This window comes from Dromaius novaehollandiae, chromosome 4, assembly GCF_036370855.1.
Source record: "Dromaius novaehollandiae isolate bDroNov1 chromosome 4, bDroNov1.hap1, whole genome shotgun sequence".
In the NCBI taxonomy this organism is placed as follows: Eukaryota; Metazoa; Chordata; class Aves; order Casuariiformes; family Dromaiidae; genus Dromaius; species Dromaius novaehollandiae.
Window position 1 is genome coordinate 4,656,706 of NC_088101.1, and position 24,768 is coordinate 4,681,473.

General features: G+C 45.0%; 1 protein-coding gene across 19 annotated transcripts in view; it reads right to left on the reverse strand.

Moving 5' to 3' along the window:
- The window catches only part of EPHA5 (EPH receptor A5), a 206,344-nt gene that overhangs the window by 83,972 nt on the left and 97,604 nt on the right, over positions 1-24,768 (reverse strand). For 14 of the 19 annotated variants that reach the window (XR_010388794.1, XM_026108571.2, XM_026108567.2 and 11 more), the window contains exons 4-5: positions 8,658-8,813; positions 1,608-1,943 (exon numbers count right to left, since the gene is read on the reverse strand). The exons of 3 other annotated variants lie outside the window; for them this stretch is intronic. Coding sequence is in view for 15 of the 16 variants with exons in the window: in XM_026108571.2 (XP_025964356.2) it covers positions 1,608-1,943; positions 8,658-8,813 (492 nt within the window). In the remaining variant the exon portion in view is untranslated. The remainder of the gene's footprint in view (positions 1-1,607; positions 1,944-8,657; positions 8,814-24,768) is intronic. 2 more of the 19 variants (XM_026108575.2, XM_026108576.2) reach the window with 1 other exon arrangement.

Genomic DNA, 24,768 nt, shown 5'->3' on the forward strand with positions numbered 1-24,768 from the left:
GAGGTTTATGTGGATTTAACTCTGCACATCAGGGAAAATCCAATGCTAGTGATGAAATACTAATGCAAACCCAGGAATAGGAAAGCATATTTTCTCCAGCAAGAGACTTACTGGAAGCAGCCTTCTCAATAGGACAACAGCAGTGTTAGGACTGTGACACCTATGGATTTGCATTGAACAGGAACCTTCAACAGGTGTCCTACTGCCAGCCCTGGCTGCTCCTCCAGAAGATCTCCTGCCACATCCATCACCAGCCAGCGGTGACTGAGAGCACCTTTGCTTCCTTTCCTCAAGATATATTCCAACAATTTGTCCAGCACTTCAACAATGTGGACTCATTACCAGGACGGGTACCTCATGAATTGCAATGCAACCTCACTCTAGCTCTGCTGGCTGCCAACCCCATGCAGGTACCCCTGGGCGGTAGGGACAAAACACAGCCCTGTTCCAGCTAACATTTTTTCGCTTCGTGGCAAGGACCTGCCAGCCTTCATCTAGCTGTTTCACTGCATGTTGCACCAAATTTCCTGGGTAAACGTTTGCTGTAAGGAGAAGGCAAGCGATGGCTCTGGTGATCGGGCAGCAGCGTCGCGTGTGAACTTTACGTCCAAATGTGAACTTTCTGGAAGGCCTCTGCAGGGCATAAGTGTCACCAGCAGCCTTGAACCAGCCCTGAATCGAATGGCAGGAAGCCAACCAAACAGGCGAAGGGAGAGATCACTACAAAACAGAGCACATAAGGGACAAGAGAAACTTATAGGAAGGTCTCCAGGGCTTAGAGAAGCTGCGTGACATGTCTGGTGCATTCATGTGTGTGGAAGGAAGGTGTAACTGCCTTTCTCCTCCTGCCACATCTCCAAGTGACAGCAGACAACACCAGCTCCCCGTCTGCCTGTATTCAAGTTGCACGGCTCTGCTGTGCCCCAGCTGCTTGCCCCCAAGGCGATGGCCTCTTTTTTCCCTTTGGGCTCCCAAGGGCCTGAGCTCTAGATGAGGGAAAAAGGCAGTCTACTTGGTCTGCCTCTATGCGGGACAAAACCACGAAGGACACAGTAAGCAATGGTGTCTCAACCCTACCTTGTCAGAGAAACAGAGAGACTGCACCATACCTCACCCATCTGAGGACAGCCACTTAAGCATCACAGTGCAAAAGAGAGACAGAGTTTCCTATAATCACACAAAACAATTTTCTTAAGGCAACCATTCCCAACGTTAGGACATTTTAACCACCAATACTGAGAATCAAAATGATGTCTTAGGGATGTCCCTTTCCCAATACAAGAGGCAATTACACTCTTTGTTTTAGTGGGTGAACACGCTGAAAGGCAAAGACATAAAGGAGTCTCTGTGAAGTGCTTAGCATAAAAGAAAAAGGAAAAAGCCACATATCCTAAAAGTATGTCCTGCTGGAAGGAAACATTCCCACTGCTGAAGACTGCAGTAATTATGTCCTGTGAGACATGAATCCCTCCCACACACATATTTTAAGAGGCCACAGGCCAGCCCTCCAGGCTCGGACTTCCACCCATTTCAACGTGAGGTCCACATTGGGTCCGATCGAGTTGGGCTCCCACCCAGCCATTTCCCCAGGTTGAAGTTGCACTTACCTGCCTGATTTGTGGTTACATGTACAGACACATACTGCCGTACTCCAGGGCTCTGGTCGGACACTCCATTCACTGCCTCAATTTCAAAGGTATAGTTTGTATGAGCAAGCAGATCCACCATCATGACAGAGGTGTTTTTCAAGTCGGTTTGCTGGGGGAGGTACCTGACATGACTGCCACACGCCTCACACTGCCCTGAGTGTGAGTTGCACTTCTTGCATGCAATATAATAAGACACATCTTTCCTTCCACCAGTATCAGCGGGGGGAATCCATTCCAGAAAGACACTAGTCTCGTTAACATTTGAGATGGCACTCCGAGGAGCAGAGGGGGGTCCTGGTTTGTAAAGTGAGAAAAACATATGGTAAAAACAGTTTTATCATTCATCCTGCTCTCTACTACTCTCTAGGCTGAAAAGAGATGTTGCATGGTTCACGTGCCAAAAAGCACACAGAGACAATCTGCAGCAGCAACAGAAGAATGGGGAAGATAGGGATTCCTTTTGAGCATTCCCATGTCACCGCAAGGGGTCTGGTTTGGGACGCAGCCATCTGCGTGGGAGGACAAGATATGCACAATGAGGCTGGCTCAAAAATGCCCATGGAAGCACGTCCCACCCTGGGACATTTCCTCTGATGCTCTCCTCGTTCCTCCAGCTAGGGGAACTGCAAAGCTTTGCTCTGCTCAAGTCGCTGTTGCTTCACTGGGGGCAGGATTCCCCTTCCTTGCCCCACTGTGCCTATATTACTAGCCCTAGATACTAAAAAGAGACAAGCACTGAGGTATTTGCACTATTTGGGTACCCAGTTCAGACACTGAATCTTTCCTCTGTACGCACCCTCCTCTCCCCATCAGCTGTTTGTGGATAGAGAAACCTAAGTGTGGTTGTCCAAATCGAGACATCCAATGTAGCTTAAAGCAGTTGGCGATCTACACGGGCCACTGAAAACACAACCATATCTGGGTCCTCAACTGCAGCCCTCCTGGTCTTTGCCAAGCTCTGAGCGCTAGCACGGTCGGTTAGCTACGCTGCGCCTGAGTATTTTGCCAAGTCTCCACGCTCAGGATGTCAGCATGGCTCTGGCAAGGCTATCTGCGGCTGAACGGCTGCTGCTGCAGAGGCAGCAGAGCTCCTACAAACTTGGTCTGTTTTCCCATGTGCTGTTGCGAGAGGCCACAGGCCAGGCAAGAGAAGCCATATTGTGCACTCAGGCCAAGATTTCCAAAAGTGACTCCCAATTCAGCAGGCTGCTATGCTGTCCATCTGGAGACACCCACAAGACCACTCGTTTGCAGAAGGTGCTGGCACACACCTTTTCCAACGCCTCACGCTACAGAGACACTGGAAAACTGAAGTGTGTCATGGCACTAGATACATCTGCAAATGCTGGCATCACTTTGTGGTGGCCTCCCAGCGAAACCAGTGGGAGATCGTGGGCAAGCATCTGGACATGCAGACCACAGCCAACTTAGAAAGATGACATCCCATTGATGCCTTTGCGTTACAAAAAGCTTATCAGTTTGGGATGGAATGGAAAATATTGCCCAGATGGTATCTTGAGAAACTTCTTGTTTTAATAGACTTGTCTTGGAGATGAAGGACAAGTCACAGATATACTCTGAAGATGATGCAAAAGGACAGCTGGAATCTCATGCAAGAGATTTGCACGTTATATATGGATGGTACTGAATTAGGAAGAAAGGGAAACAAATTAAAGAAAGCTGGGTTGGATTTTAGCCACAGCATCACTAGAAGCCACACAGCAAAGAGTGGGATTTTCTAGAGAACGTAAGGGCGTGATGGCAACATACTCCCATTCAGTTTGAATGAAGCTGTCAAAACCCATGTAGAGCTCCTTGTAAAGAGCCCTAGAAATATCTTCACCAGGTAGAAATCCATACATGTTTAACAGCATGTCTTAGGTTGTCTTATTTTAGTTTGTTGTTATAATCAAACTCAATTCACGTATTTAAAATAGGCAATGTTGCAAAACTGAAATTACCATACAAACAAGAAACATCTTTCCCTATTTCCCTTTCCTACTCTCCTTTTTAAGTCTATAAAATCAGTAACACTTATGAAACGCTGTGATGGTTTCAGCTCAAGCTGTTCTCATCCAAAGAGAAACTCTCTGTCAGAGTGAAATAAACAATCCCGAGACATTTTTTTTTCCTTTGGGGAGAAACAGCGGAAGACAAAAAACAGGTTAATTTAGGGAATGGCAGATCAGCTTTGTTGCAGTTGCGTTATGATCTGTAATCCGCACATCAGGACTGCTTGCTCAGAAGGACCCAGCAACTGGGCCGTGTGTGTGCTTTAGTGCCTGTCCCTGCAGGCAGGGCTGGAAGTTGTTCCCTGGGCACCTACTCCAGAGTCCAACACCATGGACAGGGAAAGGAGGCCGAGCAAGTGCTCTGGCTGCAAGATGCCTGCGCACACCCATCAACTTCAGCGAGATGTGCATAAAGCTAAGGGCCTATTACTGGCAAGCCTAAAATAAAGCACCTCCTCGGGTCTGTGCAGGTTTGAGGACTAGCTGCTTGGCTTCCACCATGCCGGCAATCCCCACTAGAGTCTGCAGGATCTTCTTCCGCATGAAGACTACAATTAGCATCTGGACAATGACTTCAAATCACTTTAAAGGGAAAGTAAACCTTCTCCAGGCACAAGGCAGCAGACAGAGTTTGCCCACAGGCCTGCCTGAGGCCTGGGAATTTCTGCAAGCCAACGCTCCCAAACTGCACCGTGAGGACCTAGCCCTATTTAGCTAATGACACCACAGCACAGCGGAAGTCAGAACTATCTTCTGCCCTATCATGCTCATATTGATATAATGGAAATGAGGAAATTCATCACTGGAGCTGTGTGGAGTTATACGCATTGCACACAGATCTTTTTTTTTTCCTTAACACCAGTTAAACTGCCCAATTTTTATTTCCACTGCATGAATGCACTTTTACCGCTACCAGTAACTAAGAGAAAAAATGAAGAAGTTGGACACAAGAAACATCTATTGGACAATGTGTCTTTAATAGGGGATAAATTATTACTTCACTAAAGTCACCAGAGGTTTTTACTTGCTTTGTACAGAAGAGTCAGCTGCTCTTCTTGAAGGCTTTAAAACATCAACTTCAATGGAAATGCTTTGAAGTTAGTGGCACTCCATGACCTATAAAATTAGCATGCTCAAAGGGGCTCTAAGAATGGTCTTTAGAAGTCTGCAGATATCTAACAAGACCTATTTGAAGACTCTTCATATTGCACTTGGGTGAAACTTTGAAAAATCACAGTCGGGAGAACAAAACGCTGTTTTAGCTTCTGAGACTGAGGGGCCCTAGATCTGCTAAGAAGGTCTGTTTTCATTTCCAACTTCTCTTTGTCAAGGACGAAGACATTCATTTACAGATCCTTTTTTTCGAATTTGCTACTCTGTATACTACGCAGGCAGTCCTGTTAAGAGCCACCCTTTCTGCACCATGATTTATTGATCATGAGGCTGAAGGCAAAAAATATTGGTATTTTCCTTGATGGACAGAAAATCTGTTTTCTGCAGATGAGCATATTTTAAATATAACCTGGGAGATAAATTTCCCCTGAGATACATATATATACTCAGAATAAATTTAACTGTAAACTTTCTGAGAGTAGACTATTACACCAAACATGATAAAATCTTCGGTGTGTCCCACACATGATACTGTTTAGAAATACTTCCCCAGTATGCTCTGATTTGCAACAGAATTACTTTTCAGAGGTGGGAGGGAAGAAAGGGTGCAACTTTATATAATTTCATTTTAAATTGACGTTCTGCAAGGAACTGAAGCTAGCTTTATTTATTTAAAAAGAAATGAAGCACAATTACTTCCTGGAAGATGCATAAAAATATTGAGAGAATTCTCAAATGCCTGTATGGACTTAAGTATTTGTTGTCTGAGAGTAATAATTATTTCAGGTTGCATCACAGCACTATTAATTTAAAAATTAGCAAATTATTGTTTATTAAGTATGTTTAAGAAACTGGAAAAAATCAAATAAAAACATATTTTACTTCCTTTTTCCCCCATTGTGCTTAACTGAGCAATTGACAGTGCTTTAGGAGTTAATTTTCTTTAGTGCTGGTTGTGGGAGGAAGAGTCATACAGTACCTTGGGACTGAAAAGCATTCCCTTTAAATTAGGAAAATGTGGTTTTATAGCTGTACCAACTGGCAAGAGGACTTTGCAGGTGTGGAGCTGAAAATGAACAGTGATGTATTCCCTGCAATTAACTAGATTTCAAGTTGAGGGAATCCTATGAATATTATTAACTTCTGCAGTAATAAATAATGGGCGCATTCACAAAACTTGCAGTATTTTCCCACCGGCCATGACTCAGGTCTGTCTTCCTTGTGTTTCAGTTCACGAAGAGATGCTGCTTTGCAAATCTAATGGGATTGGGTGAAGATGTTAGGGTCTCTACCTGCTCTTTTACTATCCCTGCCAAAATTTACCACTCCCACAGTGGGTTAGCACATAAGCGCTCATCTTCTTCAGCACAAATGTAGCTGGATTAGCACAAACTCCCCCCAAAGGATGGGTAAGCGAGCTGCCTTAGCACCAACACTCCTTTCATAGTAGCCTGCTCCAAAGCAGCCAGGCAACAGAAGCTGAGCAGTGCCTGGGTCAGTGCTCTAACTCTCACCTGCCCCACGTGTGCTCGGTATCCTGCCAAGCAAGATCTCAACATAACTTAGCACACCACGCCTTAACTTGGAACTAGATTACAGTAAACTTTCAAAACAAACAAAAAAACCCCAAACAAACATTAAAAAGCCAAAACAAATGAATGTTAAAACAAATAAACAAACAAACAAGCTAACATAAAAAGAAAACCCCACAATATTTGTGGAACCAGAAATTACAGCCTTTACCTGCAGGGCTGGGATTGTACCAGTGGCCTGAGGCAGACAGGCACTCATCTTGCACCTTATTCGAACATAAGCTGGTCACCAAGCTTCTTTCTGCCCCTTGGAAAATCCCAGCCTGTGCTCAGGTCACGGGTTTGCACAGACCTCTTCCTCTGGGGCTGGCGGGCTTCTTGCCGGGGCTAATTCAGACAGACTGGATGTGTTTCCTCTCCCTCCTGAGAGAGGACGGATAGCAGCATGGCTACCGACATATGGACGGTGGGCACTGAGGACACTGATAGTCTAGCACAACTCTGTATCAGTCTCTGCCTTTGGGGCTGCCTGCACAAAAACGTGCATTTTGTATGTGCTTCAAGAGTTCAGAGTTCTCCACTTCGCTCCCCTTCCCACTACCAGAATGATTGGACCCGTCTCTCATTTACCTATGATTTTTAAGTCATGCTAAAGGTCAAAACAGACGTTAAGAAGCCCTAGTGTGAGAGTTTTTGTGCTTTAGCCCATCTTAGCTCATGCTCTAAAAGATAGTGGCATATCTGCTTAGTAGCCTGAGAAGTGCTTGCATGGCTCACATCCAGATCATACAGCGCTAGCTACCACCACGCTGCCCAAGGCTGTCCTCTCCTTCCCTACAGCACACCTGCAATGGCTACGTGTTTCAAGTTCCCTCCTCTGGTGAAAATCAAATGTGGAGATTCAAGGATCCCACTTCCGCTGCACCTTCTGTGCCAAGCATCTCCTCGAGGCACGCAGAGACCTGCTGAGGGCAGACGGTTTCCTCTGTGAGAGTGACTCTCCAACAGGAGAGGACTTTTGCCTTTTCTCAGTGCAAACCCGGGGAGTTGGAAAGGATAGCAGTGGGCACGGGGATGAAGGCTCGGAAAGCCACTACGCTGCCTGCTCTGAGCTCTCATGTCCCGCTCTCTCCAGCCCTTTGCTCTGCTTGTTTCCATTCTGCTTCTTCATCCCGCCTTGTTCTGGTCTCAGCGAGGAAGACAGCCAGGAAATGACCCCTGTGATGTGCCACACACTAACAAGCTGCTGACATGATTTTATGGGGATCTGAAGTCTGTCCTTCAACTCTTGAACTTCCAGCTCCAGAAAAATGATGCAAGGAGACAGGAAGGAAGGTGTCTCTGCCATTTCCCAGCAACTCTGAGCACATAAACTTATATCCCTGCTTCTCCATCAGTAAATTTTCCTGGAAGCTCTTCCTGCTCCTGCCCCAGTAGTTCAGCTCTTCTTCTGCTCTTTTTAACCACTTTTATACTACAAAACCACATCTGGACCTTGACAGACCTGGTCCAGCAAAGACTCGTGGTCTGTGCTACACTGATCTTAGTGAGATGAGGTGAGGGGTATGCAACATGGGGGCCTAAATATTTGAAATATAAAGTGAACAAGAAGCTTCAAAGCTATAGTGGAGAAGGTAGCTCACAGACTGTAGGAAAAGGGCAAAATTCATCATCGATTCAACCATCTTTGTCTTTGATCCCAGTAGCCAGGCGGCCTGTTATACCTCCCCTCCCCCTGCAGCATGGGACAAATTCTGTAATTTTGCTGTTGGTTTAGAGAAGCAGCTTTCTCTGCAGAGCTTTGTGGCTACCCTGAAGATTAACCATCTCCAGGTGGCCTGGAAAGGTAGGGCTCTCTCCCTGCTTGTCTACTGAAAATGAGCTGAGAGATGATGCTAAGCAGGACCATGCATATTCTAGCCACAGCTACAACTGGTGAGCACTGCCCACCCTTTCTTCTGCACGTGCCCCACACTGTTACCCGCGCGCACACCAACTCGCGCAAAGGGCTGTTTCTTAAACGCGAAGCTGCTGGTTAAGAAGGTCTCTGGCATGCTTGCAAAGTGCACTGCAAGAGATGGAGCATCTGTTGCGATACCTTACACTACACATTAAATAAACGCCTACTGGGGTTAATGCCATCTTTAGAAGCAAAAGGCCTGAGTCTTTTCTCGTGTAACTGCGGTAAGGCGGACAAAGCCAGCAACATTACAAGTGGGTCAGACTAGGTCCAGAGAGTCCAGGCTCCAGCCCAAAGTCTGTCAAAGCACAGTAATTATGATCATAATGTCTAGTCACAGTACAGGAACAGCTCAAAAGGATTAAAAACAACCCTATAAGCACATGCTTACTTGTACAGGCCATTGTAGGTGGGTCTGATTCCCTCCTAAAATAGTGCTCTTCACACAGGCAAGATGTGGATGCTTCATCAAGCGTGTAGCTGTGAGGGGGACATTTGCTGCAGGATGGACTGTGGGGTGAAGCTTTGAAGAACCCAGGTCTGCATACTGTAAAAAGAAGAACCACAGGCTAAGCTCTCCCATCATAAAATTAAGTCTCGTCACATTTCCTTTTAAAAATATATCTTCAGCTGGAAAGAAAACAGACAAACACTCGCAAGCTATTTGGTCTGAATATTTTACAACAGCCTATCCCACTAATATACAGTGCATACTTAAATATCTGCACGAAAAGAGAATGTGAATCTGCTGATTATTTTTTCCTCTAGCATCTGCCTTTGCTAGGTATTTGTTTTCTTGGTTGAACGCATTAGGCCTAACAGATCCTATTGCCTCTGCTTTAGAAGACATTATTGTACTGTTTTTTATTTTTCATTCAGTCTTAGAAAACCAGGTAAAACTCATCTTGTGTTTTTTGCTTAAGATGTTCTATACTCAGAAATCAATGTCTCAGGAAATAAATAGTAATATAATGGCGGAGGGGATCTTGAGATGGACAGCTTTAAGACTCTGTGATAAGGCTACTTCCCTAGGGTTTTTTCCCTGAAAACCTGTGAGGAATTTTGAAGCACTCCACATAAAACAGATTGCTCTGGGTACAGCCTGAATCAGGCATGTCTGCTGTACAATATAATCCTTCCAGCTTCAACATGTATGTGTGATGGGGCACAAAGACTGCATGAGAGCTAATTGTGCCCTCACAAATATAATATATTAGCTAAGGGTAGCTTGGGATATTTTTTCCCTTTTGATAATTTGAAGTGCATACAGTAATATCTTGTTTCCAGTCTCCTGGAGCAAGCACTTCTTCACCTTAGCAAAGCACTCTGCCCTTATCCGCCTGTGTTTGCACACTCAGCCATGAGCAGCAACAGCCACAGCTTTGCATGTGTGGACCTCAACTCTAGGAAAAAGCCAACTGGCCCTGTAACTCTACAGTTAGATGTAGAATTACAAAACCACAGTTATCAAAAGAATGAAAAACAAATCACAGATTTGCTGTTCTTCTCCAAAAGCAGAGACACATAGCCATACTCCCCTGTTCCAAAGTGCTGTTACTTTTTACCTTTCAAATGGCTTGAAAATAATTATGCCCAACACGGCACCAATGATGCTCAGGCCTGCTACCAGAGTTATAGAAGTTACCTGGAAACCGCAGGACCTTTCCAACTCCGTTCAGACTTCTAAGCCATAATTAGTTTGCAAAGAAAATGAATTCATAGCAAAAACATTAATATTATCCCTCCAGGAATGCCCCGGACAATCACAGTATGAAGGTCATGTGCTAAGATCTGGCCAGAGAATGTGACAGCACAATTCATCTTCACCACGGACAAAGTGTCGATTTTTACTATGAATCACGTTTCCTCTGAAGGACCAAGTAGAAGAACAGGCTCTAGAGCTGGCTCTAGTTTTTACAGTACCAGGGAAACTTTCTTGACATGTTCCCTTCTTCAGCAGAGACTGGAGACTTGCCTGTCAGCTCATATAAAAAAAATGATAATAAAAAAAGGATGTTTTACTTGGTACAGAAGCTAATCTGATTTCAGCCATTTCCAACACAGGAGAAAAAAATTCCTCTTAGAATCAGCCAGCAAGTTGGTTGCTGCCCACACAGCTCACTCATGCTGCCCAAGGGGTGCAATTCAAGACCACCCTATAAGCCTCTCGCAGGCCCTGCCTTCAGCTTTGCTTTATTCCTCAGGACCACAAAGCGTTCACAGCTCAACGTAACCCTGAAGCAGCTCCCCAAGGCGCTGTGGGCTGCCAGGCTGCTGTTCACTCCTCTGCAGTCTCATGAGCCCATCTGACAGACCCGCAGCTGCCTGGCCGTGGGCTTGCTGGCTGCAGCAGGGACAGAAATGGCTCCTTTCCCTCCTATAAGGCAGGAAGAGACTAAGTAGCAGGAACAGAGGAATTTATAGGTTTTAAAGATCCAATTTCCAGAATCGCTCAGCACCCAACTATTGCTCTGTATCTAGACTGTAAGCCTGGCAGGACACAGTCCATCTGTTTTCTGTCCACACATCAGGATCAGGGCACCAAGGCAGGGTGATAATGCAAAGTAGCGATCAGGTACCACCTGAACACCACTGAGCTGACAACCTCTAGGAGTATTGAACCTAGGGGTATTGAACGCATTTAAAGATGTGGTCACATACATATTTGCTGTAAATAGCAGCATCTGAGAGCACATCTAGGGCTAAATTTATTCTAGACGACTTTTCATGGACACACCACAAGCTGCCCTCATGCTTTAGGGCACATTCTTCACCTTCCGGCATAGAGTCCCATTCTTTTATTCACTTCACAGCTACCTTCAAATACTGCCCTATCTGTAACAAGGAATTCTTTTACAATCTCTAGAGAGTCTTTTGGGAGAGGAGATCTCCAAATAGCTCCTCTCTAGCCTAAAAATTTGTATTTCAAAGCTGAACCAAACTCACTTGCACATGCAGACAGTACAGAAGGGGAAATGAAAGCACGAAAACACACAACGTTTTAACAAGGGCAGCCGATGTCTAGTGTGTACTCAATGTAATTAGCCTTCAAAAAAGGACTTGAATTTATCTCGTTATGTCCCATCTAGATAGACAGAAAATCATTATGGCACAAGAGTTTACCATACTTCTATTTGGTGCAAAGCAACAAATGCAAAATAAGTCAGTCGTCTTTGACAGATTTTCAACAAGGTGTAGTTTACTAATGACAGCATGATACATAGCTCTGCTTGAAGGGAATGCTTTGTTTTCACAAATAAGTACAATGCCAACAGATGTATGCGATGCCTATAACCCATAATGTTTCAGTGAGGGATGTGAAATGAAACTAAACTGAACCAATTTTTGTATAATCTGAAAGCTCCCATAGGTCAGGCAGGTTCCTTCTCACTGAAAATTCCAACATAAATCCCCATAATAAATAGCCAGCAGAGTTGTGCACTTTCAAAACTAAGTAAAAGACCTCTGGTTTAACCTTTTTGGTTAAAAAGAAAGAATACTAGGACAGAAGATGGAATATAAGAAAAAAAAAGAATAGGACAGAAAATTAAAATACATCTAAGAACTGCCACACCAAGTCAGATCAAAGGTGTCCTCAGACCAACATCTGGCAGCAGATGCCTCAGGAAGGAGGTCTGAAGGGGATTTGCACACAGATCCACAGCACAGCCTGCCAGCTCTTGGCAGAGGTCTAGAGACCTCTCCTGATGAAAACTATTCTGTATGCTGCATTTTCAGCTCTCTCAAGACAATATACTCAGCAGCTCTTTGCGAGCACAACCGCCAGTCCAGCCTAGGCCCTGAGGAGGCGGCCAAGGTATCAGAGGGACGCCACGAGTAACTTCCTCGGCCACGTTGCATGCTGCAGAGCTGGAATACTATGCTACAGAGAAGGCAGCGGTGCCCAGGGCTTCAGACAGGCAGGCAGCGTGTGCAACCCTCACCACCAGGTCCTCTGCTTGCTTCACGGAGCTTAGGCTTTTGCAGAAAAACCACAGTATTCATGCAGTATTTCAGACGTAACTTGAGGTTTGTCTAGAGGTTATCAATGAGACCAACAAAGGGCAGGTTCAAAATAAATAAGATGACACTGTTGCTCACCCAGCAAATAGGGTGAAATAGGGAAATCACTGCTGCAGGGTGTTGTGGAAGCTAGAAGTTCACACAGGTTCAACACAGCTATGTGACTTTAGGGAAGAGGAACCAACTGACACCATTTCTCACCTGAGGGTTCGTCTGGAGGCTGAACATTTGTACTGGCTGGTACACTCTGATTTTCTGCCTTTGGCTGCAGTAACTCAGATTTTTTGTAGATTGGCTTCAGAGCAGAACAGTGCCACAAACAGCCAGTGCCTTATATCTACATACCTTCGGTTTTGATCGCTTATCTTACCATTCCTCCTCTGTCAGTCAACCTTAAAATCTCTTCATGAAGTATACATGACTTCATTTAAAATTACATGGGTATCTGGGGTTTAATTTCTAATAAAATCTTTTTTTAGCCTTCTTTATTTTTATCTCAGTATTTCTTATTCAATGACTCTTGAAAGTGTACTTAGGACTATCATGATACAGTCATTCATTTAATGGTACTACCTCTCTTTCCAAGGGGGTGGGGAGAGGAGAAGTCAGATAAGCCTAGGATTCCCCATAATCTGCTGCAACACAGCTGAAAAGAAATGAAATAGAGTTTTAAGCTGTTAATGACACCTGCTTCTTTCCTCCTAACATTAGAACCGATAACTCCTTAACTGATTAACAGGCACTGATGTGTGAAAATAGTCTTTAAATGAAATTGGTTGCTGGGGGAAAAAGAAAAGAGAGTATTTTTAGATACAGCAAACATTCCTCAAACAGCCTGCTAGTGTTGGGTGTAAGTGGGCTGTGTTTCTGTTAGTAGCACACCCATTATTAGCAAATTAATTTCACTCTTTTTATTTTTAGTAGCAACTGCAAAATGTTGCTGGCATGGAGCGGTAAAGGCTGTGGCCTCTTGCTGCCTAAGCACTTCAGTGCGGGTCAGCAGAGGTCGCCGTGACAAAGGGTGGCAGCGAGGGTCTCTTGCGACAGCAACGCTGCAAGCTGACTCCCTGAACCAACATCATGTTGGAAACTGGCTTCAGAGCTTGCAGTTGGGAGCCCCAAAGAGCCACGCTGCTAGAAACTGGATCTTTGAGCATAGGGGGAAGGGGGGGGGGAAATCACCGGGTCTCTTGCAGTGAAAACTGGCCTCTTAAAATGGCATGCCGAACCTTCAGTATGCTATGTCAATACTAGAGATGGAGAACCAGTGGGGGGGGGAAGAAAGTAGCCAAAGCAAGCCATCCAACAGCTGGAACTACTCAACAGAGATTATTTTCTGTAAGCCTTAACATCAAATGGTTCCCAGCTGCAGCACTGTAACCGTCCCCAAGTTTTGGCTGAAGGCTGTCCCCAGCATCCAGGGCCACTTTCCCCTCTTACTGTACTGCTCCATCAATGTGGAATGACCCCAGGTAGCTGTGAAGCTGCAGATGTGGAGAGCAAGGAACAACCTCAGAGGTTCTGTTTCCCGAAGAATCAGACGGATGCACAACAAGCAAAACCATCGCCTTCAACACAAGCGCTCGGCTATTGTGACCAGAAGTTAATATTAGTGTGAGTTTAGGTCTTGTCCCTGGAGAGAGAAAAGTTAGGGAACACAACCCTGTGAAGCCTTGAAACATCAGGAGAGATGAGAAAGGTCCAACCTATCACTCCCGCTGCAGCCCTGTAGTTCTCACAGTACTTCAATGCTTAGGACCAAAGCGACCTTTCACATATCCCAAAAAATAAAGCTCAAGTAGCAATTAAGCTGTCTCCCTTGCACAGTACCAAATTTAGTCTCTGCAGTGTTCAGAAACCACAAATAAAAAGTTGTATCACTAATCCATAGATTAGCTAATAAATCCATAGAAGCTAATAAACGAAATCTGATAAAAAGTAATGAGGATGTAGTAAGTAACGAGTAATGCAGTCTAGCCAGCTGACAGAGCGCGGGTTATCAGACTAAGAGCTGTGTTTCCTTCCCTGAACTACCTTTGCTTTTCCTTCCCCTCCTTTGTTCGGCTTTGCTTTTTAACACTGCGAACTGCTCTGGGCAGGGACCATCTCTGTACATACCGGCAAGCTGAACAGGGCTCAAATTACCACGGCTTTTAGAAGAGACCACAGTACAATCAGAAGAAAACTCTTTGCCCTGCAGCTACGTGTGGAGCTCCGTAATCCACACCGAGCTGGCTCTCCTCTTGGCTCACAGGCAAGCCAGAGCTCTTGCGTGTGCTCAGCAGAAGGGAGAGCGGTTCAGTAGCTCATCGGCTCTGCCTTCATTAGCACATCACTCCAGCACAGGGACCGTGCCTTGAGAGTTGAAGGATTTGATAGAAAACAAGCTACAAATAAAGCAAGCCCAGTTGCGAGTCTCTGGAGCTGCCATACCTTGAAGCATCCGCACCGAGAAGAGGGGGCTGCTGCCTTGCTGCTGCACCCAAAGCGGAAAGCAGAAGGCTTGGCCCAGGCACAAGCTTTGCAACGTGGAAGCAATTAAACCGCGGAGCTGCTCCAAGCCGCGGCTTGTGCTCCTGACATGCACTTTTACTTACAAGACAAAACAAAACAAAAACACGGCAGCTTGTCTTTCTGTCTCCCAACCAATGCAAACAGATGAACTCTGAGCTCTTCTACAATATATTTGGGAGCTCAGCAAGAAAAAAAAAAACCAATCAAGTCTCTTCTTGCAGAATTTACAAGCAGGCTCTGAAGAGCTAATCCTGCCCTTCCTAACAGCTCGACAGGAACTGCAGGCCGGCTCCAAAATTGCTGCCAAAACTATAAAGCTATAGCAAATGTGTAAAATGCCCCAGTTAGATCCCATTTTGGAGTTGGTCTCTCTATCTGCAAGAGTGCTATGTTGCTTCGTGCAGCACGCCTTGGGGATTTGAAGGGAATTCAATAAATACCCCCTAATAAAACCCTGTAATTCAAAGCTGCCAGTTTGCCCAAATCCCGCAGACTTGCTAGCATCCTTGCGCAACTCAACGGCCTAGTGCTGCAGCCCAAGATCTGTGAAATAGCCTTTAAACAGGTTTCTGGAGCTTGCTGAAGAAGTGGGTCACCCGAGTGCTTTGCACCTTGAAGAAGGAGACTCAACTTACCTTGAAGGTAAGCCAATTCATGTACTTCAAGTGGGAAATACTCTTTGTTCTTAGGAAATACTGTGTCTTTTGATGCCTTTCTGTCCAACCCTACTCTGATTGAGGCTGAATTACCTCCATTCTGCATTGAAATGAGCTCTAGCTCTGAATACAAAAACAACCTTGAAAACTAGAATATAAATAAATTAGTACTTTCACTTCCTCCCCTTGAAATACCACTTTCCCCACCATGTGACTCACTAAATTGTCACACAGCAATTTATGACATGAGCAGAGTTGCTGGAAAACTAAGAATTAACTGCTACTAACGACATTAATGTTTCTTCTAAATGGTATAAAACTTCATCACATGGCACCACTCTGAAAAATTCATCAAATTCCCAAGTCAGCTCCATTTGCAAGCCACAAAAATACACAGAACACAATACATTTGAAAATGCCTGCGATTATGTTAAGATCCTAATGTGCTATGTTTCTGTGCTTTCTGACTTTGCTCTAAAGAAGATTCCAAAGCGATCAGTGAGGCAAAAACCTGAATTGAGCCTAAACTCTCAGCAATGCAGTGGAGGAGCGGGAATGATTTATCCTGGCAGAAATGCAAACCCCCACTATCATTTGGGTTTGATTTCACAGAAGAAAAGCAAGCTGCAGAAAATAAATGCTCTTAGGGAAAGGGAAGATTTTTCAAGGCACTCAGTGCTGTGCTGGCATGCTCCAACTGGCTTTGCTGGCAGCAGGGCTAGGCTCAGCCAACACTGAGCGCTTTCCATGGACTCGCTCTGCACTTCCAGCAGTCAGTTACCCACCCTGATCCAGGCCCCTTTTTGCAGCTCTTACCTTCTGCTGGCCTCCCCACTGCAAACCCAGGGCTTGCCCAACAGCAACGAGAAATGATGGTCATCTTTCTGCAATGCTGCTGAGGCTACAGAGGCAGGCACTCACAGGCTTTCTTTACAGAGGGGCTGCCTGCTTTGTTTTTGCTAACTTTCTTGCCCAAACAAACTAGGAGAAACTGGTATGTTCCCAGAGAAAACACTGGTTGGGATGAAGTGTCATTTCCTGGTGCAAATGATATTTCTGCGACCAGCAGCTACCTGTTCTTGCAAGCTATTTAGCACACACACACAGCGACTTCTTTGCTCTGACAAGCAGCACAAGGCAATTTTGATACGGGGCACCTTTCACATCACTTGTGTCCTCCATTTCCATTTTGTATAGTGCTGGAAGTGTATACGATGATGCCAGCAGGGGCACATCACTAGACAAAGCACTTAAAGGCAAGGCTGCCCAGCATTTGCAGTTTCCCCGTTACATGCCTTGAAGAACAGTGACAATAAAAGCTACGTGCACAAGGCCAGCGCCAGGCCACACAAGGCTTCCAACAACCGCTTCTGAAAGGGCCGGGAGATCTGCTGGGCTGCCAGGCGGCTCCATCTCCTCGATGGGGCAGCTGGCTCACACCGGACCCTGCCAAACGGACGAGAGGGGCCTGGGCCGCAGCCGCCGGGGCATCGCTCCCCGGTTGCAAGGTGCAATCCACGCTGGTCTCGCCAACCCCTTGCTTTTTGGCCTATGAAATGAAGAAGGCAGTCTGTATCTTGTTGCGACAGGCCTGTAGTATCTTTCAAGTATCTATATCCATAATCGATGTATCGCTATCTATAAAATCTATGCATCTCCTCTTGTTCTCTGAGGTATGAGACTTTAGGATACGCTTACGTTTTGCTCAAATTACTGTCTCTTTTTTTTTTAAAATGAAGGCAAACAGAAATCATTTCACTCCCTTAACCAGAGAAAGTGATGATTTACAACTCTGCACCTAAGGGGGGAATAGGGATTAAAATACAGAAGAAAGCAGACAGACATTTGTTTTTACACACTAGTAAGCGGTACCTCGAGGTGCCTCGTGCTGTGAGTAACCCGAGGCAGAGGACTCTGCTGTGAGGCTTTCCACAGAGGTGCACCTGGCTCCTCCATTGTTATGGGCATGTTAACTTTGCCATTCAAGTTGCACTGTGTGCTGTACAAGCGGTGCAGTGATGGACAAGCCACACAATTCCCTCGAGTTCAAGAGGGGCCTGAATAGAAGTAACCAGCGCCATCCCTAATGGCAATGATGGGGCAGGATCAAACTTGAAAATGACCCAGCCAGACCCTCCCGATGCACATCTGCATGTTCATCCAGCACAGAGAGCAATGCAACGACCAGTCAGTAAATTCCAGTGGAAATTAGCGTTTTTCAAAGCCACACGTTTGCTGGCACAATGTTACAAAGAGGTTCAGTCTTCTGATTCAGTCTGCCATACAGATCTGGAGCCTGGCCAGCAAAGAAGGAAAGATTCTCTAATTATACTGTGGTTTGGACAATTGCAACCAATTGTGGTTAAGAAATACGACATTTGGGAGGATTTATTTTGATGATTTATGTCATGTGTGTTTACTCTAGCAATGTTTCAAGGTTTTAGCCTGAATTAATAGACTGTACATATGCAGGCTTTAAGGGGAAATAAAATGCTTAAAATATTTCCTACTGAATGACTGTATCTCATCCAACTTCATCTGTGTGGACAAGACCTTTAGGTAGCATAAAATCAGCATTTCTGCTGTTGACTTCATTTGGCATTTCAGTCCAAAATAGGTAGCACCAGCCAACCTATGGTGATGCTGAAACCTAAGCAAAAAGATCCATCCAAAATCTGCCTCAAAGCGGAAGGGTTGGTTTGTTTCTAGCTTTAGGAACCTCTGTCTCAGTGGGTTAATTTGCTAGGACTGGCTGTAGACAATTTATTTTAAAATTGTTCCTCTATAATTAGTGGAGGAACGTACGTCACTCCAAACGCGGCTATTCAAATTCCATCAGAGGGCGATATAGATGGATCTTCTACAGTCCTTCCGACAAAAAATACGAACGAATTTATCTACAGCTGCCTGAACTAAATCTGCTAAACGGGTAGATGCATGTAAAAGTGACTCCTGAGAAGCACTTCTGCGAATCTAAGCTACAGATGATGCTAACCAATCCTGCAGCAGCCAGGCATTGCTGTCAGAAGGGCTGGAGGCCGAGTCCCGCAAAAGGCAATGTTCCACACGCATGCAACAAAGTTAGCATAGGAGCATCAAGCGGTTATCCATCACCTGCAAATACAGCACTTAGTCACTTTTGTTAAATTAACAAGACATCAAAACACTGAAATTATTTGTTAAGTATATTAAATTACTCCTTTGGATCAGATGAACCACTGCAAAACCTCACAGTTCATCTGCCTTCCCAAATAAATCCATCAAATGGTTCTCATTAGAAATTAGCTCAATGGAGGGCAACCTGGGCCATTACCAACTCCTCCCGGGTCAGTCTGACTGTATTTGGAGCTTTTCTTTGACCTCTAATCCTGCAGTCCTGTAATTACAGGAATACTTCTTATTCCAGTAAAAGTACCTCCATTCGTGGAGAAAAGCTTGCTAAATGTGAACACACATGCTCAAAACCAGAATAAATCAATAGGATCTGGCACTTTAAATCTCCTGGTTTGGGAGACAATCTCAACACGATCTGGGTGGGCTGCCTCGTGGCTTTTGGATGCTGCAGTTGCACCATCCTTGCCATGAACTAGCTAGAACTGCTGTGAATTCAGGCCCAGACACAAAAACACCAAAACCCAGGAGAAGAGAAAGATGCAGTTAACATCCCAATAGGAGATTTTTCTCCGTCGGACTATAAACAGGACTCTTCTGAGAGGAAAAACATGTACATAAAAGCATCTCCCTTTCGGGAGGGTGGTGTCCTATTAGCAAGCCTAGCCATTGCTTCAGCAGCATGCACTTCTCACAGGCTTTCGCCTTGCCCCAAAAACAGCCGTTTGACATACACAGCCGCTCCAGCACTTCAAAGGCGAAGCAAAGCAAAGCAAAGCAAATGATCCCTTTCCTCTGCTATGCATAACCTCGCTGCAATCCGCTCCCCTGACAAATCCATTTCCCTCTGCCAGGCTCCAACATCCCATAAAGCACTAGCCTGAAGCAAACTTTGCAGCAGCTACTCTGGTCATTCGCATAGTAAGGGTTTTTCGTTTTTTTTTTCCCCCTAAGGTTTTGTGCTGCCAAAGCTTGATTTATGGAGATTTGATTCTCAAACTATTATAAGGGGATACTGTTGCTTATCTTAAGCTTAATTGCTTCTCCAGCCACATCCAGAGAAACAAGGACTGCCTATGTGAGCTTGCTTGCCATGGAAACTTAGTACTTCCTTTACTCATTATTACTGCTGTCCTTCCGCACCACTGCACCGCATTAACACTCTTCCTAAAACTGCTCGGGAAAAAACAACAATTCTGCTCCACAGAAGCTGCTCACTTTTGTTTTGAGTATTTGTTTAAGGAAAGATTAGAAGGTGAGGACAGGGGAGAAAGGGGGAGCAGCCAGTGCTGGAGCAAGGGCTCAGTGTGCTGGGAGGGCCAGAGCTTAGTCCCAGCAGCTGTACACCTTGCAAGAAAAGGCCAAAAACTGTCCGTCCTAGGTCTTATACACTGTGTCCCATCTCACAGGTCATCTTCCCCACCTTTTTTCAAAGCCTTCTCCAATGCTGGGATGATACTCCACGACAGGCAGCAGGCAAGGGAGGAGGCTGACTGTGTCCTCTTAAAAGCCCTGAAATCTAGAGACTGCCAGAGAACTTGAGGAATCAAACTTATTTTTCTTGACACCTGCAGGGCAAGTGCCAGGACGAGCACTGCACAGTACACTGGCTGTGGTCTGCAAAGCAGAGGTGCTTCTCAGCTCTCTGCATCTCCACATCCTCTTCCCCCCTCCCTATTCCCCTGTGATCCCCCTCCACCCCAACCTCCTCCCTGTCACACTTTCTGCCTCATCTGTGTCAGCTCCAGGTTGCGGTAGGACCCTGATTGCTGGAGCCGTGCTTGAACCAGGCACATCTCTTCGCCTCCCCAATTCCCAGCAGTGATTAAATACAGAGATACTTCTGGGTTTTGGTGGTTTGTTTTCAGATGTGCTAGAGACCAGCCTTAACTTCTAAGACCCTGAAACTTCGCTGAAGTACTAGCCGCGATTTTTTTTTTTTTAAGTTGCGTAAGTGGCAAGAAGACAAGGTTCATTATTCTGCACAGAAATTTTCTTGTCATCCAGCCAAATTTAAAAATAAATAGTTGCAATTAAATGTGTTGCTACATTATTTATGTAGATGCATCCAATTTGCAAAAAGCTGCTATAAAATATCCCCCTTCAACATAAGGAAAATTTATTGTTCTCATTGTATACTTTCTTCTCCTTGCTCAAATGCATTTTGCTGCCTACCTATTTTTTTTCTTTGTGTTACTTAACACCTCATTTTCCAGCCACCGTTTCTGCTACATCTGTCTTGAAAGAACAGGAGATGCAATCCAGATCCAAACATTTCTTTCCTTATTGATAATTCGTGAACCAGGTTCCTCAATGATTGCTACATGGACACTCCAGTAATTCTCTTGCAGTTGGGGGCTTCTCCTTTTCTCTGTGTTTTGCTCTTGAAGCTCCTGGGTAAATGATATGCACCAAGGCTGCCCAAGGCTTCAGAGTGCATATTAATTCTGCCAGGAACTACAGACATGCTGAAGAATTGCTAATTTAACAACCGACTGTGAAATTATTTTTTCTTTCTTTATTAATTGCTGTGCTATTTGAAAGCAACTTCACTGCCCTGAATGCCTTTCTGCATGCTGAACAGCGGGCAGTCCATTTCTCCATGAAATAATTGAAAGCCTTCTCTCCAACAGTCCATATATTCCTAACCGAATATAAATATGTGAAACAAGCACTAATAAAAATAGGTTAACTTGCTGCAGGTGTTCCTCTGTCAGCTTAGCTGGGTGATATTAGCAAAACCTGACAGGGAAGCACAGTGATATATTTCGCTTGTGCCTTGACATTTTGATTCTGTTTGTTCGCGCGTATGTGCAGGGATCTGGCTTTTTCTCCAAGACCTCTACGGCTGTCAGTCTGGGCAAACAGTATTTGACAAGATGTCCATTTAGCAGGATGGGAGGGCAAAGGAGAGGAGAAAAGAAAAAAAAAGAAAAAGGAGAGTGAGCAAGCTGGATAGAGCAGGTATCTGGGAAAGCTGCACTGCCGTGCAAAAATGGATGCTCTTCCCATACTGAGCAACTTGAAAAAAAAGAGCAGCTTGATATGCAGGCTCTGAGGCAGCTTGCATGCTTTAATCAATAGCCCCTTCAAGAAAGGTGGCCAAGAATAATACAAAGAAAAGGTAGAGGGGAAAAAGGACAAAAGGCCAGCATTGGAGAAGGCATGTTAACTGCATGCTCATCCACATGAAGATTTTTGGCTGGTCTTTTTTTTTTTTTTTTTTTTTTTTTTTTTTTTTTTAAGGATGAAAAAAAGCTTTCCCTTGCTTCTGAGAAATTAGATTAAAAGAAAAAAAAAGTTCAAATGGCAAGTTTTGCTTTCCAAGACTGCCTTTTTCGAGCCTGAGAAAAGCAGGAGAAGGCAATGAAACTGTCTCTTCCAGGAATAACACAGAAAGACACCCTGCCTGGAGACCTGAACTTGGAAGCCTTCAGGTTGCCTTGCCCGCAGAAGCCCTTTCTCTGGATCAGGAACATTGGGGCCAAAGGGAGAGCATGCGGCAGTACAGTGCAGCGCTGCCGGCAGCATGGAAAGCCCCATATGGGGTTCGTATGGCCCCGCATGCAGAGCAAGCGGCTTGCAGCTCAGTGTGGCAGCACTGACATCCCCGAGACTGGGCTGTTCCTCGCAACACAAGTCACTGTGTTTCTACCAGGTAAGCCCTGTTGCCTGGAGCGCCATCCCTCTAACACAAGCACCATCACGATGCTGCCTCACAGGGAAAGCTATGCTTACAATGCAAAAGAAGTGGTATAGGCTGCTGTACAGTGAGCCGAGGAACACCCGAGTGAGGCCTAGTGGTTTCAGAAGCATTTGCAGAAAGCCCTAGAGCTGGACCAGCCTGCACCTACACTGCCAAACCCCGTTCCCTGTCAGGTAGGGAATTGACTGCCGGGCCAAAAAAGGGAAGACTGGGAGAAAGTGTGACTGAAGAAGTGCCTGAGAAAGACAGACAGGTACCATGGCTCAGGTCTGCATCATACCCCCATTCCTGGACTCCACTGCTGGTATAAAGCGATGAAAGGAGAGCTTTCGCACAGCAGTCAGCCCTGTTTTCCCTTCTCTCCGAGAAGGTGAAAAGTATGTATTACTGAAGCTGTAAAGTGCTTACAGTTACTGCCCCAAACCCAGTAATCTCCACTGATGTAGGTAAATTGCTAACCCCTCTATCACTGTTATTCATGATGCAAAGGAACCTTGTGTTTTCTCTACAGCTTAATAAAACCTGCAGGGAATCAGTGGAAGGCTTTCATTCGTTATAGCTAGCCTTTAATGTTCAAGTCTGGATTTCCTGGAGGGGAATTGAATAGTTTAGAATAATTAGTGATTTACATATAGAGTTGTCAACAAAGATGCACAGGATTAAGTTATAAAGATGAAGGGTTCCAACTTCTCTGTTAGTTCATGGTTTTATTTTTTAAAAAGTCCAACGCATCTGTATTTTAATTACCCTCACATTCTGCTGTCGCTAGTAAAGTGGCCTGAAGCGGACAGCAAGAAGAGAGCACTAAATCGAACACTTAAATCACTGCTTCCTCAGTTCCCTGGCAGATTTAAAGAGCAACCTGGCACTAACACTTCCAAATAATATACTGCTGGACCTGACACAGCAGAGAAACTCTGCTTCAATCACACAATAGTCCAGGTGACCGTGCAATTACAATTAACCTCCTGCCCGCTGTGCCTAATGACAAATGATCATGTGAGTGATAGGCTCAGGAAAGGACCCAGGTATCAAGGAAATTGTTTCTGATTCTTACATATTTAAAAAGCAATTTTCAGTTAGGAAAAAGCCAAGGGACACTAATTTTAGTTTGTATCCAAAAGAAATTAATAACCCTGGTTAATACACATGCAGGCATAAGCACACGCTGTCAGCTTTCTAGCAGCAAGCGGTATGCAAGCTAAGTTGCCTACTGCCAGAGAGCTGTAATCGGAAAAGTACTAATATTCTACACAGCCATAAATCTTGGCTGAGACAAGGGAACATGAATTTTGTACGTGTTGAATAAAAAAAGCTCCTATTACCTCAAAATAGCATGTAGCGTTTGCTGGCAAGTTTATGAGGCCCATGGGGCTCCCATTGCAAAGTCACTGATTGGTTTTGGTTTTGGGCTTCTCCATGTCACGTCCCCGATCTTCTCCTTGCGCTGTGAGCTCTCTTTACTGGGGAAGATCGTTTTTCCTCTATGCACACAGCACCTTTAGGAAGCATCAGGAGTATGCAGAATTATTTTCTAGTTTGTCCACTTTAAGGAATGGGAGCACAAAGACAGCCAAGTCTTGGGAGTAGTGAAGAGCATGTGTTTTCTTTGCTAGGTCTAGCTCTAACAGGGAAAGAGTTTTTTGCCCCCAGCAGCTCATTGCTGCTTCCTCAGCCAGAAATTCCTGTCCCCTCAGATCTGTCGGCAGAGCAACCTGAGTGATCTCTCCCTAACTTCAGCAAAGCAAACTTATTAGTTTAAATAATTTGCTAAAACTTTTGCCAATTCACTCATTCGAACCTGCTCACTACCAGCAGATCCGAAGGGGAAGTAACCTCCTGCGCAGGAGCAGTGGTGCATGAGGCCAAGAGCACTAACCCCTCTCGCCGGCCAGTTTACAGCCTCGGCCTTGTATACCTGCTCCCTGCTCAGCCCAGCGAACTGGGCAGAAGAGGGACCACAGCACCGGAGAGTCAGGAAAGAAACGCTGAATCCAAAGCAGGGAGAGGAGGGGTGTGATTCACAGCATCACCTAGCTGGCTGCAGCTTACAAACTATCCCTGCTCACAACTGCAGATTTTAATCTAGAATACTGACTGTAAGAAAGATTTAAAAAAGTCATTGTGCCGTAGTGTTTTCTCCTTGAGAAAGGTGGTCTCACTATACTGGCATTACATCACTGGAGAAGAGTCTCGGAAAAACTAAGTAGAACAAAAAGGCCATAAGAACATATGTTCCCCACCAACTCCCCCACCATGTTGCATTAACAACAGCCATTCAAAGCGTCACAGACAAGTACCTGGGCACTTGATATAGAAGTACATATAGTACATGCTCATGCAAATTCTACTACCCACTCTCTGTAAATTGGGCTTTTTCTAACACAGACGCGTCTCCCAAGAATGACAGAGGGACTATTATGGCTGTGCCCTCCCAGCTGTCACCACTTGTATCTGAAAGCAGCAAATTACTCACACAGGCTAATGAGATC